Raw genomic sequence first — 22,740 nt, forward strand, 5'->3', positions numbered from 1 at the left:
AGTCAACAGTCGCCCCTCCAACCTGGAACGTTTCCCTCGCCTTATTGTGACATGTCCCCGATATCGGTGCACTGGCTCATAACTTCCGCGCCTTATGAAATATTAAGCAGCCCTGGGACTCATAAACACATCTTCAGTGGGACGCTGTGATTTCACGCTATATCACAAACATTTTAAGGCATCCCGTGCACTAGGCTGTCATGGGCTGTCTGTCATTGATGTGAATAATAAATCCCCTCTTGTCCTCCACAGACATACTTTGGCACTCATGGCGCATAAATAGGTAAATAACGCGGGTAAAATAGCTAAACACTGAGGTAAATAACCTGCACTGGGACGACAGATGGGTCTTAAATAACCCAATTATGGATTGAAAAAAATCAATAATAAAACTACCCTGAAAATTGTATTGTTTTGTCTAAAAAATTTGAATACAACCAATGCAACCTAATTTTTTTCTAACCCAGTCCTCCACGTGCACACTCTAAAAACAATTGGGTTGAAAACAAATATCCCGAAAAGTTTTATAAGTTATTCCGTTCACCCAACTTTTTGGATTAAGTAACCCAAAAAGTTCCATTTTGTCCCAATTTGGGTTATGGAACGTTTCCAGCATGATATTCATTTTTTTTTCATACCAATTATCATGAGCTGCAGCCTGCAGTTATTCTCTGATTTGGGCTATTTGTGGTGGCCCGGTTCCTATTCCCGCTGCACTTGCATGGCTCACTCTTAATTAAGACGTCCCTAATTAAACTGCACGCGCAGCCTCATGCGGCCAATCAGCGTGCTGGTTTCATTAGTGGCAGCAGTCGCGCCCTCACGCATTCCCTCACGCTGAATTGCTCAAAGTCTTCAATCACCTGTGTTGCATTGTGGGAGACGTATGCAAATAGCAACAAATATATAGAAAGAGAGACTGCAGAAATCTATAGGTTTCGTTATGCAAGTGCAACTCTCGCCTCAACCTGGTGACCCGTCAGGGAAGCGCGTGCACGCGAGCAGCGCACATTCGGGCTGCGATGGAATGGACGCGCATCCTTCGTCCATAATCACAAAGCACGCGGAGGGAAATTCGCCCGTGAAAAAAAGCCCCAGGGAGATGACGAATGAGTCGGAGGCAGACACTTTCCCCAAGCCCAAGGACGCGCACGGGGGCAAACTCTCCCCTCCCGGCATCGGTGCGCACGGAGACGCCGACGCCCGTCACGGTCACACCCTCCATGGAGCAGGCGCGGGAGGCAAGTGCAACTTCTCTCCGTCCGCGCAGCCTCCGCCGTCCGCCTCCGCAGGAGCCATGTTCCCGTACCCGAGCCAGCACGCCGCCTTCTCCATCGGCAGCCCCGGCCGCTACGTGGCCCACCACCCGGTTCTGGCCAACGGAGCCTACAACGGCCTGCTGAGCAACTCGTCCGCGGCCCAGGGCTACCCGCCGCCGCCGCCGCCACCTCCGCCCGCCGCCGCCGGCTACCCGTACGCGCAGCAGTACGGGGCCGCGTACCAGGGAGGCGCCTTCTACCAGTTCTCCCCGGCTCAGGCTGCGGGACTGGTACCGGGGAAGGCGCAGGTGTATTTGTGCAACAGGGCCCTGTGGCTCAAGTTCCACCGGCATCAGACCGAGATGATCATCACCAAGCAGGGACGGTGAGGAGCATTTGAATTCCACTTTGATTTCAACATTTTGCACCTGCCACCCCTTCAAATGTAACTTTTTTTTAATCCCCCCACACGGCCTTTTTTGTGTTGTAGGAGGATGTTCCCGTTTTTAAGCTTCAACATTTCAGGCTTGGACCCAACTGCTCACTACAACATTTTTGTGGATGTTATCCTGGCTGATCCAAATCATTGGCGGTTCCAGGGAGGCAAGTGGGTGCCTTGCGGAAAGGCGGACACCAACGTCGTGGGTAATGCTCTCAAATAAATCTCGCACGCCTTTTGTCCATTCGGGAAGCGGAATGTGTGAGTAACATTTATTTTAGGAGTAAAATATGTTGCAATTATTGAATTTATTTAATTGTTAAAATAATTTATCTCAGCATTTTTAAGTAAAGGCAGTTAAATAACACGTAAATTGAAATCAAACGAATGCAACTGAACAAAACACTGAACGAATGCATACAAAATTGTTCAAGATATTTTGGAAAAAACTACAGACTTTTTTTTCTACTTTGCTCAATTTGAATTAGCCCATTTTTTAAAACAATGTTTAGCATCATTGGTGTATATTTGCATGCAAATTCAACGGCTAGATGTGACAATTATATTTATTGACGGGACCAGGCAGGTAAATAATACTCTTTACTAAAAGTATTTTTTCACTTGTTTTTTTTTCCAAGTAAATAATCAAATACAGTTTGAAGTCACTGGTCAGTTTTAATTCCAACTGTTTTTTATCATTATTATTATTATTATTATTATTATTATTATTATTATTATTATTATTATTATTATTATATGCTTGAACGACTAAATAACACACATTCAACTACAATTAAATAGGACTATTTGTCGTAATACAAAAATGAAAATTACATGAACTACAAAACTGATTAAAATTTCTAAACTGAGCTTTCCTATATTTTTATCTCCGATATAAAGCTTCTCCATTAGGCTCTCGGTTGAATTTCCGAAAACATTTTTTTTTTTTGCTAGGAAATCGTGTTTACATGCACCCGGACTCGCCGAACACGGGCGCTCATTGGATGCGTCAGGAGATCTCTTTCGGCAAATTAAAGCTGACAAACAATAAAGGCGCATCCAACAACACGGGACAGGTAAGACGGCCATCACATGCGATCTGTTGACCTAACATGATTCCTTTCCGTGTATTTTCTGCACATCTCGTCATCACAAATGAAGCAAACATGTGCTGGGTGCAGATGGTGGTCCTGCAGTCTCTGCACAAGTACCAGCCGAGGCTCCACGTGGTGGAAGTGAACGAGGACGGAACAGAGGACGGAAGCCAACCGGGCCGAGTGCAGACGTTCACCTTCACCGAGACGCAGTTCATCGCCGTCACCGCCTACCAGAACACCGACGTAAGAGCACCGATGCGTAAAATGGAATTGGATTCAACTTGGTTAACTTTTGACCTGAGGTGACAATAAAGCCTGCGTTCACGTTTCCCTCCAACAGATTACGCAGCTGAAAATTGACCACAACCCTTTTGCCAAAGGATTCCGGGACAACTATGACACGTAAGATTCGGAGCGAATGCTGCTGAACATAAAATCAGTTCCCACTTTGAGCCAAAATGTCGTTATTTGTCACAATAATCGGATTGTATTTGGTTTCACACACGAACAATATTTGTTCGCTATTTATCACGATGAAGTGAGATAAATATCAGTTCTACATTATGTATTGGTGCGTAGGTGTACCTAATCAAGTGGCCAATATTTGCATCTTTAGAAACTGCCTGGTGCTACAAACTGATTTTCAAGTGATATTAGAAGTATTAGTTCCGAAATCAAACGTTGTGTGTATCTCATGAATGCCAAAATATTTTGTTTATTTGAAAACAAATGTTTAATTTACTCAACAATCACAAAAACTCTGTTTTAATGCAGCAGAGTGTATTTGTGCGTTGGTGTACCTAATCAAGTGGCCAGTGGGTGCATCTCGAAAGACGTGCTAGAAAAGCTTTGAATCTAGTATTGGCATGATTTGTATACATCTCGATATATTAAAAAGAGAAATTAAGAAAACTGTGAAAATTATTTCGAACGACATAATGAACATAATAATAATGTTTATAATGATAATAATACGGTTTGATTTTTAAATAATGAAATACTACTACTACTATGCGTAATAAAAATGATATAATGATAAGATCGTTTATAATACAATGTTAGCACGATTAAAAAGGATTTAGAAAACAGTGAAAAAGTGTAGCAAATCAAATCTGGATAAAATATTATTTTTCATAATCTCTACGAATATTATCTTTACTCATTTTACTTAAATTATCATAGATTTAATATATATCCAATATTTAAAGTTACAATATATTTTTATTAAAAAATATATCGATAAAACTTATAATTACTTGTTTAAAAAAACGGAGAAAATAGAAATAAAAATCTAAATATAATAATGTAAAAAAAAAAAGCAAATACTTGTATAAAAATACATAATTAGCGTTGGAAAGTGTCATTAATAACAGGCTTGCAACTGATGTGATTGCAACGAAATAATTTAATCATTTCCTTTTTCGTGTGCCAAATCAAGTGTGTATTTCCACGTGTTGCATGTTTGGAGTCACTTTGCGCCGGTGTTTGTTTCCAGTGTGTACACAGGCTGCGACATCGACCGCCTCACTCCGTCCCCGGGCGAGTCCACCCGCTCGCATCTCATGGCCGGGCCCCGCTACGCCGTGCACAGCCCCTTCCTCCAGGAGCAGTTCGTCAGCTCCTACGCCAAATCTCGCTTCCATCCCGGCGTGGCGGCGGCTGCTGGCGCCGACCGCGGCGTGGCCCTCGGCAACAGCTTGCAGAGCGACGAGCCCCCGGTGGGCGGCGCCCCGCAGCGCTGGTTCGTCTCCCCTGCCAACAACCGACTGGACTTCGCCGCCTCGGCCTACGAGGCCGCCGACTTCGCCGGCAACGCCGCCACCCTGTTGTCGTACGCGGCGGCCGGCGTCAAGGCGCTGCCCTTGCCCGCGGCGGGCTGCTCCAACCGGGCCCTCGGCTACTACGCGGACCCTTCGGGGTGGGGCGGGGGACGCACCCCGCCGCAGTACTGCGGGGGAGTCGGCGGCAAAGCCAGCTCGGTGTTCCCCTGCTGGCCCGCCAACTCCATCGGGGGGAGGAGCAACTGCCTGGCCGAGGAGGGAGACTCAGTCCCCACGCAGCGCTCGCCGGTCGCCTCCGAGGAGGCCAAGGCCAAAGACGTGACCTCGGAGTCGGGCTGGATCGAGACGCCGTCCTCTATTAAGTCGATCGACTCCAGCGACTCGGGCATCTTCGAGGCGGTCAAGCGGAGGAGGATGTCGCCCTCCTCCACCCCGGTGCTAGACGCTGTGTCCCCGCTCAAGACGGACCTCCTGAGGGAGGACAAAACCTGCTCCAAGGACATTGGCTACTACAGCTTCTACCCGACCAGCTAAATCTAATCTTATCTTTCTCTTTCTCTCTCACACACTCACATCCCTCCTGCTATTGCCAGACTCTATCCAACCTTCAACCCATTCGTTCTTTCATCCTACCATTCTGCTAACCTTCCCACTAGCCATCATTACAATGGGTAATAAAAAGTCTACACACCCCTGTTCAAATGCCATTAAATGATGTAAAAAAATAAATAAATAATAAAATACGCTGTAATTTGTACATCTCAATCTCATAAACTGAGATACTGCAGTTGCACAAGTGTCCACACCCTCTTGTAACTCAGTTGTGGCTGTGCTCACAATGAACCAATCAGCATTCAAACGCATCCCAAGCGGCAAGTCAGCGCACATTTGGCATCATTTAACCCCCCTCTGATTAACTCCAAATAAAGTTCAGGTACATTTGAACAGGGGTGTGTAGACTTTTGCCATTCACTCTATCCTTCCTTCTATCAATATAAAATGTGACAGTTCACATCCACTGTTAATAGCCAAAAAGTGTACATTCTCCACCTTTCACTTCTTGCAATCAGGGCCACTGTAAATATGAATATAATTTATATATGAATATTGATTATTGGTGATAGTGATCGGCTGTATCCTCCAAATACACGACGTGGTGTCGAAATGAACAAATATCCTGTCAAGTAGCCTCAAGTGATATTGATCTATCTCTATATACACAGTATATACACATATTGAGAATATGTTTTTGTGTAGCAAAACACTCGTTTTTTTTGTACTTAATCCTAAAACGTAGGCTACCAAATGTTTCTGATGTTATACGGATCACCGCTACATTTGTGATACGTGCTTGAAAACAACATATGTATATGTGTGTAATGTGATTTCTTTATTTATTTATTTTAATGGAGGCTTTTTGTTGTTGTGAAAAGATTAGTCTCTGTTGAAATGTCATAGAAACAGAATAAATAATGTTAGGTTATCATCAGGTTCTGTATAAAATGTATTGGCAGGTGATTTTTGAGTCTAGTCTCCCTGATTACATCATCAATTTAAAACATCGACTATTGCTATTAGTTTTAAATTGGCTATTTTGAAGGTTCAGGATCTCTTAAAGCATTTTTTTCCTATTCCCGTGTTGAGGGGAGGCTCACAAATGTGGCTAACTACTTATCAGATGTAAAAATGTAATTTATGAAGCCGCCCAAGTGTCCAGATTCGATACATAGATAACAAATTGACGTAACTTTCAATTGACCGCAGATGAGAGTACAACACAACTGGCAGATTCAGAGATGGATAAAAATGACTTTGTGACACTTTTTGTTTTGTTCTGTCGGTGTGTGCGGAACCTCTTTTTCTTTAAGTGATTAAGTCATGTGCACAATTTGTCACTAGCAATGTGTTAAACTGTTTTCAATATGTATTTAGTTGCTATTTTGGTGTCAGTGATTCTCAATGGCGTGTGTATGTTTGCGTCTTTGAAGGAAGGCGCATTCAATGAAGAGAAGTTCCCGGGATCAAACAGCAGATGGCGACACTTACACAGATGTTGCTGTTTATCTGTTGGACGGAGCACAGAAAAAACAATCCAGGTCAGTTTGGGGTCAGGCAAATGTGTTACACAGTCGTTTTGATTTATAATCGGAATTATGCCTTTTTTTCATATTTGGATTTGTGAGGGTGACATTGGAAGCCTGCTTAATCATTGAGAGACCCGTGTCTGTAAGTCTGTGCTTACGGTGGCTAAAAAGTGTGTTCAAATGTTACTTCAAGAAAAGTTCCGTTTGAGCCATTTTTGTGTAGCGTGACCTAATAAATTTTGGTCATTTTCAAATTAAGTCGATGGCACAAGAAGATTCAAGAAGATGAGGTCTGAAATCGACACCCAATCACTCTCACACCGAAGATGGCGGCTGCAAGCGATGTCGCACACAACTGCTCGGGAGGAAACTCCGCGACGTGAAGACGCAGGCTGTCTTGAAAGTAAAGCGCTAATTTTGTTATCTTAATTTTTCTAATTTGATTACAGCCATGAAATTTTAAATTCAACAATTTCATGCTAATTGACAAAAATCAAATTAGCCTGCTCAAATTATTCATATTCCCGTTATGGGATTTTCTCTTCTTAAAATCCCGAACAAATCCGATATCCCACTTCACTGTTGCTGGGAGACTAAACACTTCAATTGAATCAAAATAATCTGGCATTTAGAGCTGATTATTTCAACGGCAGATGCCCATGAATGACTAAATGGTCAACATGAACACGCGACTGCCTTGGTTTTTCCTCTCTTGCTTGCTGCCCTTCCATTCACTGGATTACTCTTTGGCTGGGCTCAGCATCATCATCATCATCATCATCATCATCATCATCATCATCATCATCATCATCATCATCATCATCATCTTCATCCTCATCGTCATCTCCATTGCCACCCACGACACTGCAGCATGGACACGCAGGACCACGGCGTACACATGGAGCCACTGCTACCCACTGTAAGCATTTCAACATTTCTTTTTATCCAAACTGGAATTGACAGAGGCTCATGTTGACGGTACAAAAATGATAAAAATGTGTGTGTTTTTTTTTTTTTTTTTATTTAAATGATTTGGACCATTTAGAGTAGAAAAGGACTGAAACTAATTGGTTCATTTGGTGTGATTTAATTAAAATAAAAAAAAGCGTTATTATTTGACCACTTTTGTGCTATTATAATTTCATTGTTTTAAATGTAATTACATGGCAAGCTATTCCTTCATTTGCAGCTCATGGGGAACCGAACAGACGTTCATAGAGCTCTCTTATATTCTGTAATGTATTTTATATTCAATACAGAACTATGATTCATTTCCAGAATTGTTGAGAAATTTCTTTCACAATTTCCATAGTGAGTTCTTCAGTCTAATTTCCTAGCTAGCAACCCACATGTTGGCCAGTTTTGATGTAACATGAGTTTGTGTTTGCGTACATGCTTAATGCATGGTGTTGATGCTTTACGATGCGCACCTTTTCAGGCGCTTTGTCGCCATCTAGTGGCATCGATTTTCCATTTACAAACAAACCCCTTTTTATTTTATTACACTATACTGGTCTGATGCTTGTCTAAAAAAATGTGTTTTTAACTGCTTTTTGAAAATGACCTTTTAAAAAAGCAATTACTGACAAAAGGAACTTTCTGTTAAATAAAATTTCAACGTTTAGAACTTTCTGCACAGACATATAGGTTGCATGAATTTTGATGGAGATTTGTTGTCATCAGCTCTATGCCATTTACATCCAAGCAGCTTTTTTTTTTTTTTTTTCCCCCCCATTTAGCCCAAGGTTTTAAGCGCCTGGCTTTTTGGCTGCAGAGCTTTCCGGACTTGTGTGTCTCTGTGTGTTTGTGTGGCTTTGGCCGCAAAACACGAGGTCATCTAAAAATAAAATTTTACAGTGAATCTGTCATGTGAAACTAAAATAAAAGGTAGTTTTAAACTCACAATACATTTGATTTGTCTTGCAGGTCAACTCTTCTTTCGGCTCATCTGTTGGCCGGAGAAGTTTGGTGAGTAAAATTGTGTCGAGATGCACAAGGACGCATCATTTGTTCATATTTAGAATGTCTTTCTATTTGCCATCTATACTACTTATATATGACCTGTCCCATGTGTCAGTTTTCCAAATGTGTTTGCAATACCGCATATATAAATCATCTGCCAAAAAGCAGGCCGTCAAAGCTGTCAGTCTGCGCCAAAGATATAGGCACGACGTTAAAGGATGAAATGCGTCTTGCGCGGCGTCGCCATCAAGCGCGCCTCCACCATCTGTAGGGCCACCGTCCAAGCGTGTGCCACATCCTGTCACGTCACCTAAGCTGAGTGGCTTGCCAGCACTTTGACACTCCAGTTTTAGTCGTCCAACCTTGATTGGTGCCAGTTATCCCATTTGGATCGTTGGAATGTCCTCACGACCCATTAACGGTGTTTTAAATCACAAGATTTATTATTTTTTTCATAGTTTTACCCCATATTGTGTCTTTAAACACATCCTAAAAATGCCGGGATGTTTTCATGTGCCACTCGTCGGTTAGCTGCGGATTTTGAACAGAGTGTGTTATTTTTTGCGCAATCGTTTTTGACCCAGCAGATTCCGTTGCCGATTCGATTTGAGCTGACTGAAGAGCTGAAACAGGTCACGATTTTTGGAGCATTTTTATTTGAACAAAAACAGTCTAGCAACTGATGATGACAGATTATATGACAATTCTCATAGGCATGTGTTCTTTATCCTCTGCAAAGAACGGCATTTGCAGCATAAAAGTACACCATAATCGAGTGTTATTTTTTTCTTATCAAAAAACATGTAAAAAATTTGTTTTAGGTGGCGTACGCTGGGAACGGATTAATGACATTTCCATTCATTTCAATAGAGAAAATGATTTGATTTCAGGAACCCTCTTACGGTACTGACTCACCTCGTCCTTTCAATGAAAGCGAGCTAATATGCGTGCTGTATTTTTATAACAAATACAAGCAGTTTAATCTGTCAATGCACTATGCAGTGTGTATTTGCAAACAGATTAACATTAAACTGTCCAGCCTGCCAGGCTTTAAAAAAAAAAAAAAAAAGTTCATTATGGAAATGCCTCGATAGTCAGCTGCAGGTCAAGATGGCTGTGGAGGAGAGGCTGGGGGGGGGGGGGCTGTCACCCAGCAGCAGCTTTAAGGATTAAAAAGCCCTTCTGTATTAAGTTCTTTGAGTGTGTGTGTGTGTGTGTGCTTGCATTGATGAGCAGACGTACGGTCAAGTGTGAGAATGCGCTTCGGACTGTTTCGTGCCTTGCTTGGAATGATGGGAAATTACGTCGTTAAATGTGTTGGGTTCCCAAAGTTATTTCCGCTTTGGTGCTGATCACACACTTGGATTAGGAATCACGCGCTTTCATTTATTTATTTTTTTTCTCACACATTGTTGGACAAACATTTATTCATTTTAACCGATGGTAGCTTTAAAACATCTGTTTTTTTTGTTTGTTTTTTTACACACAGCAGTTTTGAGAAAGGTTAATAAATGCAATTAATTTCCTTTGCTGGGAAAAATTTCAAGGAGCACATTTTTTCGGCATTATTGCCTACCTACTCAAAAATATTTTTTTCCCCACTGTTGAATGTGTAGGGGAGTGATGATGAAGCTGTCGTGGACAGAGGAGGAACACGCTCGCAGCAAAGCACCAACTTTGAGCCGGAGGATCTTGAAGGTAGCTTAAAAAAATATCGGATTCACAGGTGCATCCAAAATAGTAATAATTTAACTCAAATGGAAATAAAAAATGTAAAAATAATAAATAAATAAAAATAAAAAAAAGAAAATGAAAAATGCTCTTTTTTAAGGTTTTCATTTAAATGGGAAGTCTACACCCCCCCCAAAAAATATTTGCAATGACACAATTGTGCCTTCACTAATCTAAACATTTTGTCGAATCTCTCAAATTTGATTTGTATTTCTTTTTTGGATTATAAATTAAGCAGCAAATCCACCCATTTTCATCCATCTCAGGTTGGCGGCCATTTTTCATATTCCACAAATGCAACATTAATCACAATGACGTGTGCCTGCATCGAACATATTCCTAGACTATAGAAAATGGAAATTTGGGGGGTTGACTTCCCTTTAAAAAGAAAAAAAAGTTCCTTATTGTGATTGTCGTGTTCAAATTTGGTTGCATAAGAAGCTCAGTCATCACATTGCTAGCTTGAACTGTGCACTTTATTAAAAGGCATGAGCAGAAATCCATTGTTAATACAATATAACATTTCATGGACTATCTCAAAGAGGTTGTACTCATCCATGATGATTATCTGTAAAGCTGCTCAACGCCGATGTACGTACGCACACACCCACACACACACACGCACGCACCCACACACACACACACGCACGCACGCACGCACGCACGCACGCACGCACGCACGTACGTGTTTATTCCTCTCGATTGCCCTCCTCACCCTGCTGGAATGCGTTCCCAGGTCACAGGACTCTGTACATCGGGGTTCACGTCCCTTTGGGCAGCACCAGACAACGCAGCCATCGTAGGCACCGTCACCATGGTAACAAACACAAACGGAGGAGCAGGGAGCGGGCCCTCCCATTGGTGGAAGGGAGAGAGTCTCCTCTCTACGGTACGAATGAGCCCGAATCCTTTTAGTATTCCCATTTTCACTTTATGTCCCATTACTTTTGTCCGTACAAAAAATGTGACCGCTCACGGTCTGTTCCCAGACACTCCCTCACAGAGGGTTCAGTTCCTCCTCGGGACGGAAGACGAGGATGAGGAGCACATTCCTCACGACCTTTTTACGGAGATGGACGAGATTTTCGTGAAGGAGGGCGAGGATTGCGAGTGGAAGGAGAGCGCCAGGTAGCTTCGGTGTTTTCGACTGTGCTTCACCTGCTTCCGATTGCGGTTGTGTGCTCGTGTGGTCACCAGCCAATCACAGGGCACATAAATACGTCTTCGCCGAACCTAACATGAATGTTTTAGAAGGGTGGGAAGGAAGGATTCAAACCCACTTGTATACAGTAAATGCCTGAAGATGGCGCCAAAGCACTGCTTTTGTACTAAACAGAGCTTTGGAATCAGTTTGTGACACATTAGGTCGCATCGGTGCTACCAACAATTATTTTAATAATTGATTAGTGGTGTCAATTATTTTGTTCATTAATGGATGAATCAGATAAAAAACACAATTTCTATTCATTTATTAAAAAAAACACAAAATTATTTTAATTTGGCATTGCAGGAAATTTACAAATGTGAATTATGAATCATTGTGGGTTGGGGCCGAAACATCCGTCAGAAAATTGGCAAAAAAGTTGATTGTTATTTTCCAAAATAAAAGCAGAAAAAAACTAAATCAGTCTGCGTCAATGGGAGACCACAGAAATCTGAGAGAGGATGAAATTGTAACTTTAACCAGGTCTTGATTAATTAATTATCAAAAATTCGTATGGATGAATTTGCAATATTGGAGATTAAATTAATTAATTAAATAAAAAAATAAAATGGCAGATGCAAAAATTCTCAGCACTCATGATGGAGGGCCTGAGCTGAGCTCTCAAAAGTGAGACCAACGTTGCATCCATTAACATCTTCTTACAGACAACGCCTTGGTCATTTTATAGAAATGTGCCTTTTGCAAGTTAGCATCATTTCAACATCCTCCATTTATCCACAAAACGGCGACATACTTTATTTACAGCGACGTCCCGACAAAAGGCAATACGTTGCTCCGCTAAATGAGTCGACGTGAGAGCAGGAGCTATCAAAGCGCGACGTGTGGCGCACGAGCAGATGGCACGTCGCTTTGCTCCCGTCTGACGGCGCCTAATCTGAGCGACTGTCGTGGCAGGTGGCTGAAGTTTGAGGAGGACGTGGAGGACGGAGGAGAGCGATGGAGTAAACCCTACGTGGCCACGCTGTCGCTGCACAGCCTGTTTGAGCTGCGCAGCTGCATCATCAACGGCACCGTGCTGCTCGACATGAGGGCCGGCACCATCGAGGAGATCGCAGGTACGGGACGAGCAAGACATCTGCGATGGATGACATCACACCCCAAAAACCACTCAGTAGAGCCGCCTGGACAGTTGCAAAAAAATATTCTCCATCAGCTCAAATTAATACACGGCATACTCTGTGCTGTCAATGAAGCGTTATCTAGATTCAAGAACGCTTGAACAGGACATCCTGGAAGTTAAAGACGAGGCCAATCAACCCTGAAGTTTCGCAGGAGAAGGAGGAAAAAAAAAAAAAAAGAAGTTGTCTTCTGTATTTCTCTTCTCTTGTACGTAGACATGGTCCTGGACCACCAGGAGCTTTACTCGCCACTGGGCGACGAGCTCCGGAAAAAAGTGCGCAAAGCCCTTTTGAAGCGACACCATCACCAGAACCAGAAGAAGCTGGCCAATCGTTTACCTATCGTGCGCTCGCTCGCTGACATGGGACGACGGACGTCAGACGTTCACCTGGACAAGAATGGTGAGGACCGCTCAAGACGCATCTCCTCGCCTGCTACGACGTCGCCGTTCAAAACTCTCGAGTGTTTCGACTCCCTGCGTCATCCGGATCCATTCAAACGGAAACTCATCTGTTTTTTCTGGATCACGCAGGTCAGATGACATCTTCCCAGTCGCATTTAGCAGGTCCAGAAGGAAAAGGGGACGTGACCAGAGAGAACAGCTCCGTGGATTTCAGCAAGGTACTCTTTGGACAGTCACTCATGAATGAACGTGAATAATGAATTGTGACATCCCCATCGGCAGCAAAGTGAGCATTCCCGATGGAAAACCGCACATTTGGAGTATTGATCAAATTCCGCGTCCGCTGACGACTGTATTAACATTTAATGTGACATCAAGAGGCCAAGGAGCCCTCGGTTATTATTATAACTTTCTGTGGTTTAATGATAATCCATCAATAACTCGTCCCCGGTCGTATGAAATATATATTTAGTATGGATTAGGATTATAACAGAATAGACATTCACGGAAATGAATGCACAAGAGAACCGCACACAGGAAAGACAAAGATGAAAAAAAAAAAATCCCTGTTAAAACGTTATCCACATAATGTCCATGACGGTGACCCTCAGACAAGGTCGGGGTCTGGTCGTAATGTGCTTGTCTATACATAAAGTTTATCCTTGCATGTCGTAATCATCCTCCTCATCGTCAACTTTCTTGCGTAACACATTATAAAAAGTTGGGAGATTGTTTTGCTGCTTTTTGAGTGCAAGGAAGGAACAAGCAACACTCTCCGGTTACTGCTTGTGACTGCCACATAATTCGTCACTCTTCACTCTGCCAGCATTTGTTGCATCAGGCGTTGAAAAGGAGAGAGTAGATTCTATTTATTTTATTTTTTAATTTTTTATTTTATTTGATTATTTGAAAGAAAATCATATTGACATCATCATTGTGTTATTGTGAAAGGACCCTTCTATGTTTCAGACATGATCTACCGCGTCCTTAGAAAACATATCTCGATAGATGGTCCCAAAATAGCGCTTTGTGCTAAATGTGAGGATTAACTCTTAAAAAGATTCATATGGAACACAGTTTCGGTGTGAGTTGTTATTAATCTCCGAGGATGTTCTATCTTAAACCCTGCTATTAGTGGATTTTAGTGATTCGGGATCTTAAAATACATTCCCCAATTCCAACCAAGTTGGGACGCTGTATAAAATGTACTTGGATAGAAAAACAACATTCAATAATTTTCTAATCCTTATCAACCAATATTCAATTGAATACACTTCAAAGACAAAGTATTTTTATTTAACATACGCTTAGAAAAACTGCAAAGCCGAAGCTGTCAAACAAAACGAAATTGAAAGAGGAAGTGGATCGTGCCTTGTGGGACACCTTCTATGATTGCTTTGCTTATTTTTCAATTTCAAGCAAAATGTCAAAGTGGCCCTTTGGTTTTTCTGAAACTTTGGACAACCTCTGCTGTACCGTCCGTCCTCTTTCAGATGGATCTTCATTTCATGAAGAAGATTCCACCGGGCGCTGAGGCGTGCAACGTGTTAATCGGAGAGTTGGACTTTCTCCCCAAACCTGTGGTGGCTTTTGTTCGTCTCTCACCGGCCGTTCTTCTCAGTGGGCTCGCTGAGGTCCCCATCGCCTCGAGGTGAGGATGCTCACACGCCGGTGGGCTCCATCTCATCTCCAGACAAACGACAATGCCACATTTTTCTGTTGAATGCCAGGTTTCTTTTTATTCTCCTGGGACCCGTTGGAAGAGACCCGCAATATCACGAGATCGGCAGGTCCATCGCTACGCTCATGACAGACGAGGTAGGCGCGCTGAGGCTCTTGCTTTGCACACCAAGCGAGCGCATGTCATGTTTGCATGAATTCACAGTTGAGCCGAACGCAACACGCTCCCAAAGTGATGGAACATTTCTCAGCATGACGCGCAGCTCAGAGCTTTTATGACAAGCTTTTTGGGGATTAGTCATCCCATTCTGACCAGGATTTAGGCTCTTGTCCATCATCAGAGAGGAAAAAAATGGAAACTCTTTAATTCTTGACTGAATGTGAAAAAAAAAAAAAAAAGGTACTTACTGTATGAGGGCGTGAGAGGTTTTGGTAAGTGAACTGGAGCGAAGGTCAATAAAAGCTCACCGATGCCATGTGCAGTGCCTTCCTCTTACTGAAACAAGACGAGCTGCAAGTGACAAGAAAGAAACAAAACGCGACGGATGACCACTGTGATTGTAAATAACATTTATTTTAATTTTTTTAATAAAGTACAATAAATGCAATACTTTTTTATAATAATAAATTTTTTCTATTTTTTGTTTGTTTTGTTTTTGTTGTTGTTGTTTTTCTGTTTGTGTTATGTTTATATAAAATCTGAATGAAATAAATTAACAAAAGTACAATAAATGTATGACGCTTGCCTATAAGGGGCGTGGCCTATTGAGACAATGTTAGGAGCTGGAGTTCATTTGCACGAGTGTGAGCATTTGGATGTTAGTTGTGGTCTAGAGCAGCTCCTTGTGAGTGTACTCATTTTCTGTTTGATAGTGTCCCTCCTTTCCTAAAAGTTGTTCACTTTTGTCCCATTTGTGGCTCTTTTCAAACAGATTTCATGCTGGTGGTGGCACAACTAATGAAAAAAATTATTTATTTGAAATTCCTGTAAACTCAAACATCTGCAAAGAGATTAAGGCCAAGATGTCATGTTGTGGCCAACCAATCAGGAAGTCATGTAGAATTTCAAATGAAACATCGATTGGAAGAAGTGAATAATGGAATTGATTACCCGCACCCACGTGGGAATTTCTTTTCAGGTTTTCCACGATGTGGCATATAAAGCTAAAGACCGAAATGATCTGATTGCCGGGATCGACGAATTCCTCGATCAAGTTACCGTCTTGCCACCAGGGGAGTGGGATCCATCCATTCGAATAGAACCACCCAAGAATGTACCTTCTCAGGTAAGGACATTTTTTTTTTTTTTTGTATTATCGTAAAGCGCGTATCCACCTTGAAGTTGAGTTTTTCTTTTCAACAATCTACAGCTCGCAATTTTCCACCACTCTTCTGATTCTCTGAATTATTGCTCCTTATCAGGACTACATTCCTGCTGATTCTAAAGCGGTGTTTCTCAATTAAGGAGAGCGCCACTGCCAACTAGTGGTGTGGATGTGCAATTACACTTTATTATTATTTGAGAAGCAAATTCCAGAATTAATACCTCATAGCAGAAAATGAGCAGGCAACTTGAAGTCAAGCAATTTATTCCTTCCATCTGCGATGACGAATGATGTAAACATGTTGTAGTACCAATGAACCCGGCGGATTTGTTTATTGAACAGGAGAAGAGGAAGAAAAATGCCAATTTACCAAACGACTTCGCTGAGGGGAATGAAGAGGAGCACGAAGGCCACGCCGGTCCTGAACTGCAACGCACGGGGAAGTAAGGACAGCTGCAGATTTCTTTAGTTTTTTTTTTCTCCTCAATAAAATCCCAGCGTTTGAGAGACATTTAATTGCATTATTTAATATTCCCAGATGGTTTGGTGGTCTGCTTCTCGACATCAAGCGCAAAGCGCCCCACTACTTGTCCGACTACACGGACGCGTTCAGTTTGCAGTGTGTGGCTTCTTTCCTGTTCCTCTATTGTGCCTGCATGTCCCCCGTCATCACCTTCGGAGGACTTCTGGGCGAGGCGACTGAAGGACGCATAGTAAAAGCACTCGCTGTCTTCATCGTCATGTTCCGCATCGCTCGGGATGACCATTTGGCCACGTCTTTAATCGACTCTGAGGAAAATGAGCAATCAATTGTCCGGAGAATCTGATCAGATGTTCTGACCCGTGTTGCTATAGTCGAGTTTTAGTGCCATCGTTGGCCAAACGATCTCCTTTGACTGAAAAAGACATCACAATTGCGCAGGGCTCAGTTAACGACCAATCGTGGCTTAGCTTCAGAAAGCAGGTTGAGCCGTGATTGGTCGTTATCTGAGCCCTGACGCCGTTTTCAGTCGACCGAAATGACAAAATGGCCGCCCTCTGAGATGGCCAAGAAACGGGCGTATTTTACTGCTTAACTCTGATTCCATAAATGCAATATTAATCAGAGCGCCGTGTTCCGACGAGAGAACTTATTATATAGAAAGAACGTTTTTGGGTTGACTTCCCCGTTAAATTAAATATGTCAGCCAAATTGCCTTGAAAAATATTTTCATTAAATTAAGTGATTTATTATTATTTTGTAAAAACAAGTAGCCATTTATTTTAAGTGAAATCCATAATAGATTTTTTTTCCGATAAAAATAATCATCAAAAAAGAAAAACCAAGTAACCTGTCGCCGAACGAAATGACTTTTTAGCGTAAAGTAATCGGTTAAGTAACTCATTTACTTTGTCACGGTAACCATGGCAACAGTGGTTCTATATTATAATTCCAGTTTCTGATTTATCCCCGCTGTCCTTTTCCCTTCCGCAGAGTGCAATTGAGTCGCTGTTTGGTGCCTCGTTGACGGGAATCGTTTATTCCTTGTTTGCCGGGCAGCCGCTCACCATTCTGGGCAGCACCGGCCCGGTGCTCGTCTTTGAAAAGATACTCTTCAAATTCTGCAAGTACGTTTCCATTTCAATGCGACCAAACTCACAAATCATCTCACCTCCAATAAAGTTTATTTCTTTTTTTCTTCTTCGTCCCGGCAGGGAGTACGGCCTGTCCTACCTGTCCCTGAGGACCTGCATCGGCTTGTGGACGGCGTTCCTCTGCATCCTTCTGGTCGCCACGGACGCCAGTTCCCTGGTGTGTTACATCACTCGCTTTACGGAGGAAGCCTTCGCCTCGCTCATCTGCATCATCTTCATTTACGAGGCCTTGGAGAAACTCATCTACTTGGGCGACTACTATCCGTTTAACAAGAACAACAACCTGGACAAGCTCTCCTTGTACTCGTAGGTGGACAGCTTCTCTCACGCAGTCACGAAAGAACGGCGTCATTACGGCACACTTCTTGGAGGACTCGTGAATTCGGCACAGCTGTGGGATTAGTTTGACACCCAGATGTTTGTGTGCGTCCGCAGATGTTCATGCGTTGAGCCTTCTGACCCCACCAATGGCACCCTGAAGCACTGGGAGTTCAATAACATCACCGCGTCAGAGATCTACTGGGAAGCGTTGCAGGTCAAGGTACAAGTTTGCCTTGATTTCCATCTCACTTTGGTGAGACGCATACTAAAATTGGAACGATGCAGAGAAGATTAGCATGGTTCCCTACGCATGGACGACGCGCACAATCGTGAAGCGTTACCCTCTAATCTCGTTGCACAAAGAGTACAATGACAATGAAGGGCATTCTGATTCTGATTTGTGGTTGAGGAATATAAAAAAAAAAAAATGCAGAAATGACAAAATGCGCATTTATATTTTTTTCCACCTTAAAGTGGCATGCTCTCCCAGATTGAGAACAGAGGAGATTAAGGGCATGTGGGCAGGATTATATTGGATTATTCACTGCAAATCGCCACCAAATAGCATCTTTTTTTTCCCCCTCCCCTGTTTCTGTTTCCCGCGGACATGGATGCTTGTAAAGCCGACGCGTGGAAACTTCAATTTTGATTCGTTGCTAATCAAAACGTCCTCCTTGATCTGCTTATCCTTTCGCAGGACTGCGTTGAAAAGCGCGGCGAGTTTGTGGGCAGCGCCTGCGGTCCCAACGGACCCTACGTCCCTGACGTTCTCTTCTGGTGCGTCATTCTCTTCTTTTCCACCGTCCTCATGTCATCCTTCCTTAAGGAGTTCCGCTTCAGCAGTTACTTCCCCACAAAGGTATGACGTCATCCCGGAGCAGGGAAGGAATGCTTCATTGCTTTTAACACACGTCATTCGAGATGGTGCAATGATGCTTCCTGGTGGATTTTTCCTAGTACTACAACATTCGATTTTGTTGTCCTCAACCTTTTTCATGGGGGCTACGTTCCAGAACACCCCCCGCCCCACCCACACACAATAAAAAGCTGCGATATAGAAAGGCACTATTTAAATAAACTATAGCTGTGTTTTTATAGCATTTTCACCACTTATTATTTTTTTTAAATGTCTTTAAAACACTGACTAAAATCCTCTTTTTTTATTTTTTAAATTTTTTTTAGAATTTGTCACTGGAAATAAAAAAATGAGTATCCGACCGGGACGAACTGCCTAGCTCTGAATATGTCATATATTTTCATGCGGTTTTTCTAAACAAAATTCTCTATCAGGTGAGGTCCATCATCAGTGATTTTGCGGTTTTCATCACCATCTTCACCATGGTCCTGGTTGACTACTCCTTAGGGATCCCTTCTCCAAAATTAAAAGTTCCAAGTGTGTTTAAGGTGAGTGAGGTGTGTGTGTGTGTGTGTGTGTGAGACGTTTGTGTTGCTTCACATTCACATCCAACGGATGTTCCCAATTGAAGCCAACCAGAGATGATCGAGGCTGGTTCATCAACCCGCTGGGGCCCAATCCCTGGTGGACCGTCGTCATCACGCTCTTTCCAGCTCTGCTGTGCACCATTCTCATCTTCATGGACCAGCAGATTACAGCTGTCATCATAAACAGGAAGGAGCACAAGCTTAAGGTTCTTCCCTGCCTTTGCGTGTTTTGCGGCACAAATTGGAACATTCTTCCTGTCTTGCAATCAAAGTCCGTCAAGTTCATAATTTGCTCCGTGTCCGCCTTTGCAGAAAGGCTGCGGGTACCACCTGGATCTGTTCATGGTGGGGCTGATGCTCGGCATCTGCTCGCTGATGGGCTTACCGTGGTTCGTGGCGGCCACCGTGCTCTCCATCACGCACGTCAACAGCCTCAAGCTGGAGTCGCAGTGTTCGGCGCCCGGCGAGCAGCCCAAGTTCCTGGGCATCAGGGAGCAGCGTCTCACCGGCCTCATGATCTTCGTCCTCATGGGCTGCTCCGTCTTCATGACGTCCGTGCTCAAGGTCGCAAACGCGCTCTTTGCTACTTGATTTTGTTATTAAAGGGGAAGTCAAGTCAAAAGTGTTCTTGACAACAACATGCTCGATGCATCTTAATAAATAGGATCTGTTCAAATAAAATCATCCATCTCTGGCTTTATCTTGTGCCTCTAATTTTGGCATACGGTAACTATCGCATGGACACTTATTGGAGGCACACCGCTGCAGCCTCGCAAAAAAAAACAAAAAAAACCAAAAAACTTCAAACCAAAGTCACCCCTTGCTGTCTTTGATTGGTTGTTTTTCTTAAGGCGCGGTGGCACAAGATGGAGCCAGAGAGAACTTTTTTTCCCCCTCTCAGATAATATACATTTATTACGGACTTCTGTCAAGCCATAATGGCTGTTTTATGACAAAAAGGGTTTTTGCGGAGGGAGATTGCAAACTCACCCTTCATGTCAAATGTTTTTTTTTTACCTCTTTTTTTTTTTGTTTTTTTTACTTGCCAAAACCATGTATTTAATTCTTGGAGCTAACTTCTTTAATCAGTTATTTAATTATTTTTTTTATTTTATTTTATTTTATTTTTTTTATTATTTTTTATTTTTTTTTGCACTGAATCACATCAAATTGTGATCCAACAATGTTTTGTCGTCCTGCAGTTCATTCCCATGCCCGTGTTGTACGGCGTCTTTCTCTATATGGGAGCGTCTTCTCTCCGAGGAATACAGGTACATTCACCAAGTTGACAAACATTTTACATTTACGCTAGTTTCCATCATGAGGTGTGTCTTTTTTTTTCTTTTTAAACATTTAGTCATGTTGCCTCCATGTTCGACTCCCCAGCTTGTTTGCATCTCCTCATCCAGTTTTGTCCTCTCCAGTTCTTTGACCGTCTCACGCTATTCGGCATGCCAGCCAAGCACCAGCCAGATTTCATCTACCTGCGTCACGTCCCCCTGAGGAAAGTGCATCTGTTCACTTTCATCCAGCTCAGCTGTTTGATTCTTCTCTGGGTCATCAAGACCTCCAAGGCCGCCATCGTCTTCCCCATGATGGTGTGCGCACAACACGGCTCATGTCGACTCCAGCGTTTTTGGTTTTATTTGACAAGATGTATGGAGTTTATAAAAACAAACGGAAAAAAAAAAACAATCAGTGTGATTTGGCTGATTTTTAAAAGTTAATATCAGCTGATTAAATCCACCAATTAATCAGTTGGGTCCTAATTGTAAGTCAAGAAATTGCTGTAGATAGCGGCTTGAGGACCCGATTTCCCGATTTGAGCGCCGCTGACCTACACCGTGTCGTACGTGAACTTGTCGCTCCCTCAGGTGTTGGCTCTGGTTTTCATCCGGAAACTGTTGGACTGCATCTTCTCAAAGAGAGAGCTGAGCTGGTTGGATGACCTCATGCCAGAGAGCAAGAAGAAGAAGCTGGAGGACGCTGACGAGGTTGTGCCATTTGTCTCATTTGCCCGCGCCGGTGCAGAGTTTCGCTCAGCAAATGAAGTTTTGCTCCTTTTCAGGAGGAAGAGCAAAGCATCCTTGTTGAGGAAGAAGGCGTGGTCCACGTGCCATTGGAGGGATGCAAGTAAGCTATTTTTGATTGTTACGCACCATCTGTTTATTTGGAACGACTCCAACGGGGGGTAACGAATCGTATCGCGTCCCATTGTACGGATTTTTGGAATGTTGGTTGACGCCTCCTATTCCGCAGAGGGTTACCCATCATCAACATCACCGATGAGATGTCTAAAGGTTCTTTTGGAAACACTTGGAACGCTACAAGCTAGAACCTTTGCAACAACATCTCATGTTACGGTAAGAATGTCATGGGGGACTTCATTTATTTCCAATTCATGTGAAAAAAAAATGAAACTTGAAACACCCCAAATGATGTTAACTGTCAAGTTAAACCTAAAACAAAAGAATTACAGTTCCGAATCGTACAAATACACTTTCATGTGTTCATTCTGAATCTTCTTTCTTACGTTGTCAGGTGGACACAACATTCTTGCTCCTCTCACACATGATTAGAAAGTGCCATGAGGAACTAGTAGGTATGGCAACTACAACTGTGTCAGTGTTTTTGTTTTTTTTCCCCCTCGATTTGTAATTATTCGCCCTTCATGTCACCTTGTAATGTGTGTAAGTGTCAAACCGTTTGAAAACTCGTCTCATGTTAAACGCTTTGTCGAGGTCTAGGCCAAGCTCTTTTTATTTTTTATTTTTTTTTGTAATATAGTTCTGTTTTCTTGAAGCTGTTCATCTTATAGCTGTCCTCGGAGATTTATCAAAAGGCAGAAAAGCCATAATGCAAAATGATGGTGACGATGCACATTATTGACACTTTTCATCCCTAAATGATATTTTGTGTCGTGTCATTGATATATTCGCTAAATGTATCCAATCATTTCCTCCTTGAGAATGTAAATAATCGTTTGGAGTAGTTGAATGTTGCCGAAAGGCTTTTGTGTCAGAATTGTGTCATTTCAATCATCACTCATCACTTGTGTGCACTTGTTACAATCTATAAACTCTTTAACAAACACGACTTGAGAATATTTGCTGTCATTTTTGCCGGATATATTTGAGAGCATTTGTTCGTTTTTGTGGACATTTCACATTTCCAATTTGGAATGTTGACACTTGAACGCACCATTGAATTCATCTCAGCTCTACCGGGCCAGCGAT

General features: G+C 42.6%; 2 protein-coding genes and 1 non-coding gene across 4 annotated transcripts; all 3 read left to right on the top strand.

The window, feature by feature from the left end:
- The first annotated feature begins 943 nt into the window (after nt 1-943).
- On the top strand, nt 944-6,025 carry tbr1b (T-box brain transcription factor 1b). The gene is made up of 6 exons (XM_088315827.1): nt 944-1,644; nt 1,750-1,904; nt 2,653-2,774; nt 2,880-3,038; nt 3,136-3,197; nt 4,291-6,025. The coding sequence occupies exons 1-6, from the start codon at nt 944-946 to the stop codon at nt 5,108-5,110; spliced, it is 2,019 nt and encodes a 672-aa protein (XP_088171953.1). The 3' UTR covers nt 5,111-6,025.
- A 1,303-nt stretch (nt 6,026-7,328) lies between these two features.
- slc4a10b (solute carrier family 4 member 10b) lies at nt 7,329-22,600 on the top strand. 2 transcript variants are annotated; one of them, XM_088315816.1, is made up of 27 exons: nt 7,329-7,579; nt 8,587-8,628; nt 10,239-10,320; nt 11,090-11,242; nt 11,343-11,481; nt 12,473-12,633; nt 12,913-13,098; nt 13,230-13,318; nt 14,594-14,751; nt 14,831-14,918; nt 15,920-16,066; nt 16,448-16,548; nt 16,644-16,818; nt 17,580-17,713; nt 17,801-17,897; nt 17,967-18,046; nt 18,176-18,281; nt 18,759-18,920; nt 19,352-19,465; nt 19,549-19,710; nt 19,817-20,068; nt 20,707-20,775; nt 20,929-21,102; nt 21,379-21,498; nt 21,573-21,637; nt 21,764-21,867; nt 22,046-22,600. In XM_088315816.1, the coding sequence occupies exons 1-26, from the start codon at nt 7,532-7,534 to the stop codon at nt 21,837-21,839; spliced, it is 3,180 nt and encodes a 1,059-aa protein (XP_088171942.1). In that variant the 5' UTR covers nt 7,329-7,531; the 3' UTR covers nt 21,840-21,867; nt 22,046-22,600. The 2 variants fall into 2 exon arrangements, with proteins under 2 accessions (XP_088171942.1, XP_088171941.1); XM_088315815.1 differs by having other exon boundaries at nt 7,331-7,579; nt 17,801-18,046.
- Nucleotides 18,304-18,410, top strand: LOC148323718 (U6 spliceosomal RNA). Its single transcript, XR_015846574.1, has one exon. It is a non-coding gene; the product is annotated as a U6 spliceosomal RNA (small nuclear RNA).
- Nucleotides 22,601-22,740: the final 140 nt, after the last annotated feature.

This window comes from Idiotropiscis lumnitzeri, chromosome 14 (genome assembly GCF_059441095.1).
Source record: "Idiotropiscis lumnitzeri isolate Australia: NSW breed Sydney's pygmy pipehorse chromosome 14, RoL_Ilum_1.0, whole genome shotgun sequence".
Taxonomy (NCBI): Eukaryota; Metazoa; Chordata; class Actinopteri; order Syngnathiformes; family Syngnathidae; genus Idiotropiscis; species Idiotropiscis lumnitzeri.

Coding starts and splice junctions, on each gene's coding strand:
- tbr1b (XM_088315827.1), top strand. CDS start 944: ATGCAAGTGCAACTCTCGCCTCAACCTGGTGACCCGTCAGGGAAGCGC. Junction 1,645..1,749: donor ATCATCACCAAGCAGGGACG/GTGAGGAGCATT, acceptor TTTGTGTTGTAG/GAGGATGTTCCCGTTTTTAA. Junction 2,775..2,879: donor CATCCAACAACACGGGACAG/GTAAGACGGCCA, acceptor TGCTGGGTGCAG/ATGGTGGTCCTGCAGTCTCT.
- slc4a10b (XM_088315815.1), top strand. CDS start 7,532: ATGGACACGCAGGACCACGGCGTACACATGGAGCCACTGCTACCCACT. Junction 12,634..12,912: donor CACCATCGAGGAGATCGCAG/GTACGGGACGAG, acceptor TCTTGTACGTAG/ACATGGTCCTGGACCACCAG. Junction 18,921..19,351: donor GCAGTTACTTCCCCACAAAG/GTATGACGTCAT, acceptor ATTCTCTATCAG/GTGAGGTCCATCATCAGTGA.